The 6,000-nt window shown below is 35.8% G+C and overlaps 1 protein-coding gene across 3 annotated transcripts in view; it reads left to right on the top strand.

The window, feature by feature from the left end:
• Positions 1-2,874: 2,874 nt before the first annotated feature.
• aass (aminoadipate-semialdehyde synthase) overlaps positions 2,875-6,000 on the top strand; it is a 28,254-nt gene continuing 25,128 nt past the window's right edge. Inside the window, exons 1-4 of one of the 3 annotated variants that reach the window (XM_015352525.2) lie at positions 2,875-3,018; positions 4,131-4,363; positions 4,595-4,771; positions 5,365-5,449. In XM_015352525.2, the coding sequence (XP_015208011.1) occupies positions 4,145-4,363; positions 4,595-4,771; positions 5,365-5,449 (481 nt within the window). In that variant the 5' untranslated portion in view covers positions 2,875-3,018; positions 4,131-4,144. Of the gene's footprint in view, positions 3,019-3,250; positions 3,420-3,500; positions 3,628-4,130; positions 4,364-4,594; positions 4,772-5,364; positions 5,450-6,000 lie in introns of those variants that run through there. The other 2 variants (XM_015352526.2, XM_015352527.2) reach the window with 2 other exon arrangements.

Genomic DNA, 6,000 nt, shown 5'->3' with positions numbered 1-6,000 from the left:
ATTGCCATTTTTAAAGGTTTATCAGGATCTCTCTTATGTGTCTTCTGATTAAACACCATTCATGAGGTGAATATACTTATGACTGCTAATTCCACCTCAACATACAGCTGAAACAAATATGTTTTATTCAAATTAAAAGAGACACATAATATACTGTACATGGGTTTTGTTTTGGAATTTAAAAAATAATTGGTCCCTTCATGGGTTTGTAATCAATAGAACTCATCAGATGCAGTGCCTTGCAAATGTATTTGCACTTCCTATGAAATTACGTAATAATAAATATACTGTACAGTATATCTAAGGGTTTAAATAACTTAAAAAGAGTTTAAATAAGTTATAGCAAGTGTCATGAAAAAATAGAGAAAAAGAGAAATATAAAAAAGAAAACTAAAATATGTTGATTATAAAAGTGTTCAGATCTGTGAGCTCAATATTGGAGACACCTTTTGCATTTACAGGTATTCTTGGGCAGGTTTCTGCCAGCTTTGCACACTGACATGTTGTAATTCTTGGGTATTCTTCTTTGAAAATGTCCTCAAGCTCTATCAAGTTGCTTGCAGATTGCTTATAGACAGCAATTTTCAACTCTTTCCTCAGATTCTCAGCAGGATTCAAGTCAGAATTTTCTGGTCCAATTAAATTATTTCAATGTCATGTGGATCAATGTCATGTGATTTTCAGTCCTAGTTTTCAGCCTGAAGCAGGTTTTCATTTAAGATTTACCAGCATTTAGCACCACCTATGTTCTTGTCAGTCTTGACAAGCTTCCCAGTATCCAATAAAAAGCAGATCTATAACATAATCCTACCACCACCATGCTTGACAGTAGGAATGGTGTTGACTGAGTAAATGCACTGTTGGATTGTATGAGATGTAGAACTTTGCATTCAGACCAAAATGTTTCTGTTTTATCCTGCTGGACCACAAAACCTTTTGCCACATTTGTGCAGACCAAATTTTGGATATGAGATTTCTTTTTCAGTTCCACAAGCCCCCTTTATGGAATGACTGGGATATTTTTGACCCATGAGCAACCAAGGCTCCTTTCTCAATCACTGAACTCTGTAACTCTTTTAAAGTTGCTGTTAGACTTACTGTGGCATCTCTAAGTAGTTTCACTTGGTTCTATAAAGTGTCTGGTTGCTGTTCACTTTTTAATGATTCACTACAGTATGCACAAAGAGATACCCAAGGTTTTTCTTTGAATCTTCATGCAGAGTTGATTAGGAAGGTTTTTGATTTTCATAGTTAAGTCCTTGTTACATTTTTCTCTCCTTGTTCCCATTGATATGGGTTGGATATGGGTTAGTGAGTTTCATATCTAACTTGGCCTCAGACTGAGTAGGGGGTCTTTAAAACAGGGTATAAATACAGCTGTCCATCTGCATACAGCCAGTTGAGCAATTAACCCCAAGCAGTAAGCTCTGCCCATCAAAGACATCAAAGGCACACTTCTGCATACTCTACACACATACAACACACAGAGACAAAAGAAACTGGAACACTTGCCAGTTGCTTGAAGAGGAATCAGACACCAGGGACTCTAAAGAGAGTAGTGAGGAAGGCTTTATTGTTTTCTTGGTCCCCACCAAAAGCTGGACTTGGATAAAACAACAGTTCTGTGGGAGGTGGGATGACTAGGCTTATGAGAGTATGTCAAAGAACCACCATAATGCTATCAGGAGTTTCATCCTTTCTTTTGGTATGGTGGAAGTAGGCATACCTGGTCACCGAACGGAAATGGTTTTGAAGAATTATTCTACTGAAATTTTCATTTAGGACACTGGGGTTTTGGTAACTGGGGTCCATGGGATTCTTGTGCTGTTCTAGAATGTGTCTCTTGGAGGTACTTTTGTGTTATAGGTTCTGTTTGGGTAGAATGGTAGAACTGTAATTGCTAGAGTGTCCTTGAAGATAAAAATAACCTGTTGCAGGAGAAAAAGGGTCCAAGCATCCTTCTAATTTCTAGGTGGCATAGCTGGGTACTCACCTTGTTATAGTAACATGTCTTGATGAAGTAAGGTTAACTTCCTATACTAACATGGGAAGATCCAGCAACACTACCACAAAAGGTAGTTTAGTTCCATCATAATGAATGTAATAAACAAAATATGTAGATGTATTAAGTATTTGGCATGACTTGCTTAGCTAAGTGAATGATAATCTATCCATGTGGATAAGGTGCCCAGATCAACTTCATTATTATGAGGTGTGAGTTAGAGTTCGCTGCAAGGGTGTACTTGGTGAGGTGGGAGGTGTAAGAAAGATAACTGAACATAAATCCTAGTGCACGATATATGTATAGCACACATGTGAAATGAAATGTTGTGAGATTAGCATTTCATCTTACTCACAAAATTCTGTTATAAACTCCACTGAATAGTTTAGTATGCAGCTCCGTCCCAGATCAACAGTATGATCAGTATGAATGGATAAATGCATTCATATAAGGAACAAGAAGAGCTTAATTCTCTAAAAATAAAGTAGGAAAATACAGCGTTTCCACGTTTATATTTTTCTTTTTTAGCGTGGAAAAATCTGTTCTTCAGCAGCTTGCAATCTAATGCAATTCCCTGGCTTTGAGTGCGGGAATATGTTATCTATTATTACGAGTATTAAGCCTATTACTTTCTTTTATACACCCTAGTTGTCTAGCAAAGGACTGTGGAACAAGAACAAATTCAATGAGTGAGAAGTTATAAATCAGCCTAAAATTTACCTAGCGTGACCTTCTGAAAAATCTGGAAACAGAAGAAAATCTTGGGTATTGCTTCCTTGGCAGTCATAAACCTGCGTCAAGGGTGCTCGCTCTGACCTGAAGCTCTATTGGTTAATATCGAAGGCCGTTCCATCACTCTGAAATTCTATTGGCGTGTGAGTGAGGTGTCACGTTACTTCTAATCCTTAATACTTTTTGTCTGTTCTTGCAACTTAACCTTTCTTTTTTGGTTTAAAGTATCAACACTGCCGGTTTTATCTAAAGCAGTAAATTTGGACGCTAGTCATTATAAAAAGGTAGGTGAAAAGTAGAGTCGAATGTTCTCTGTATTATTTTCTTTAAGCACAATTTTAGAAATCTATTTCTGGTTATAAAGGTGGTTGACGTTGCAGCTTGTTCTGCAGCATGTGTTAAAAATCGAGTTCATCCTTAAGTAAAACGCCTTGGTGAAGTTGGGTAGATTGCAATTGCCCAACTTTGCGTTAATCATGGAGGAATTAATACGCGCAGTACTTAATGTTTTCCTAGCTCGTGGAGGAATTGTCATGTGTTTATTCTATTAACATTTAAATTGTACTTTATGGTTCCTAATTTCATAAAGACGCGATAGATACATCAGCAACGTTAATATCCTATCAGGGATTCGTCTGTGTTAATTTATTAGTGAGTTGCAGTCCTTAGGTTCTTATTTGTAAAGGTAAAAAGTACTCTAACAAATCATGATATTAACTGTCGCTGCTCTTACCCGGTTTTTTGTTTTACTGAACTGTAGTGTTATCTAATGGGATCTGTAATTTAATTTTGATTCCAATTTTGTCTTGCTGAAGTTTTGTTATCTGAAATATGTATATGGAGGGCTATTGTCAGCAGACTTGGGGAAGAGTTACATTTGGCTTTTTCAAAAAGTTAAGTATCGGAAAGTTATAAAATATTTGATTAGGTTAATGTTATTTGCAAATATTCTCACGAATGCATTTTTATAACTTTTTTTAGTAAGAAAACATACTTTAACTATCTTAATCTAAATTCAGGATAACAATTAGCATTGAATTACCTTTTCTTACAATTGCATATTTGACAATAATTGAAAATATTTAGTTAAACCTGTATTTGCCATGTTAAACCTGTATGTTTAGTATAGAGATTTCATTTACAATTTTGCAATACATCAAACAATTTTATAGATAACAGAGGGGTTACTTATGTAGAGAATTTTTCCCATTCTGCCAAAAAATATCCAGTTTCTTTTTCAGTTGCCTGCTTTGCAGTGTTCTCCTTTGTTGTTTATAAGAGAGTGAACATAGGTGATTTTATTGAAGTTGACCTACTGTGAACACTGTACTGTACATGTTTCAGTCACCTATAGTCTGTTGGTAGGATTATTTGATTTTATAATGTTCCTTGCCAGACACGAGGCTAGCCATGCTTCGACTTGCAAGACACAGAAGTAGAGGAACAGGACTTTGCCTGTGTGGTCATGCAAGGTACCATCACCATAAAAGTGTGCTGGCCATCAGGAGAGAAGACATCAATGTGTGGGAAAGACGGGCACCGCTGGCTCCTAAACACGTCAAGGAGATCACAAACGCAGGGTACAAGGTCCTGGTGCAGCCGTCAAATAGAAGAGCTATTCATGAGAAGGTAATTGTTCATCTGGTCTGTTTTCTCCACAACAGAATTTCTTTTTAGAAATGCCCATTAAGTCATTTATTATGGATTCCAACACATTTACATTGTCTTTTGACTAAAATGGAAGACTTTTTTTTACTCGGAATTGTAAAAAAAGGGATGAGGTTAGTTAGATTAAACGTGACTGATTGTATAGGTCATTGTGTAGAATAAACTCTTTATGTTTTTCATAATGTGTTTCAGTATTATTTTAAAGCTGGTGCAGTTATTCAAGAAGATATTTCAGAAGCCTCACTGATAATTGGAGTAAAGAGGCCACCTGAGGAAAAGCTCATTCCCAGAAAGACCTATGCCTTCTTTTCCCACACAATCAAAGCACAGGAGCCTAACATGGGGCTTTTGGATGACATTCTGAAAAAGGTATGGTTTTGTTTTGGTTTCATTTTCAGTTATTCATCACATGTAAGTCACTATTTAGGGTGGATGGTTTAATACGAATTTAAATTCCCGTGCCTTTGTCTGGGGTATCCAGTATGGTATTTTTCTGTTTTTAAATATAGAATGTAACGTTTCTCCTATGTTGTGTTTAACTACCATTTCTCACCATCGCAGTGAAGTAATGCAGTCAACTTCAGTGCTTCAATATTGGATTTCACAATTTCATAAAGAAGTATAATAATCATTTTGGTTAAGTTTGCAAATGCAGAAAATTAGCTTTTAAGCTTTTGAGCTTCACGAACATTGTTTTATTATTTTTATTAGGTGTAATGTTTCATTCAAATGTTGACCAGGGATTGAATCATATTAACATCGTGGCATATTGTGGAATAATATTACATACTGCCACCATTTAAAAAAAAAAATATTTGCCTGTTTTAGAATTGTCCTATCTCCAACAATAAACATGATACTTTTGGTGCTGTTGAATTTCTTCATTACTCTATGACAAAAATGCAGAATTCAAATGTGATATTTATGTGTGTGAATTTCTTGTTATTGCTGTTACTTTGTAGGAAATTTGTCTTATTGATTATGAGAAAATGGTTGATCAGAATGGACTTCGAATTGTGGCCTTTGGGCAGTGGGCTGGAGTGGCAGGTATGTTTTCCTCCTTAGGTATTGCTAATAATCTACCTTAATTTTAATTTGGTGAAATGACGGTTAATGATGGAAATAATTACTAGACTGGTCTAAGAAATTCTAAAAGTAAAGAGCTTAATTTTGCACCCCTTTAGCATTTTGGAAGTTCCTAACTGAAATCTGGGAAGAATGACAACAACCAGGCTTTTCTTTGTCATAATCATTCCAGATGTAATTTCCCAAAGTTCAGAGCTATACATTAATATCATGATTTCCAAACAGCTGGTTTCTGAATTTTCACTATAAATGAATTGTGTATTTTATAGCTATTTTTCTGCTACACTGATATTTTTGCTGTTTTCGAGGAAAGAAATCAAAGAATGGGTATATGTTTTATGCAAATCCCTCTTTTTTTCCCCCATTTTGCCTCACACATTCCTTCTTCTGTGTTTAACACCTCACTCTCCATGAGGGTCCTAGCTTCCTCGTCCTATGTCCAGGGGATTGGCCTCCAGCCAAGAAGGTTAATTCAGATTTCACTACATTAAAAATTCTGAATAAACATCCTC

The sequence above is a fragment of the Lepisosteus oculatus genome, chromosome 7, assembly GCF_040954835.1.
Source record: "Lepisosteus oculatus isolate fLepOcu1 chromosome 7, fLepOcu1.hap2, whole genome shotgun sequence".
NCBI lineage: Eukaryota > Metazoa > Chordata > Actinopteri > Semionotiformes > Lepisosteidae > Lepisosteus > Lepisosteus oculatus.
Note: the sequence above shows the minus strand (reverse complement) of the source record. Positions and strands in the feature narration are given on the sequence as shown.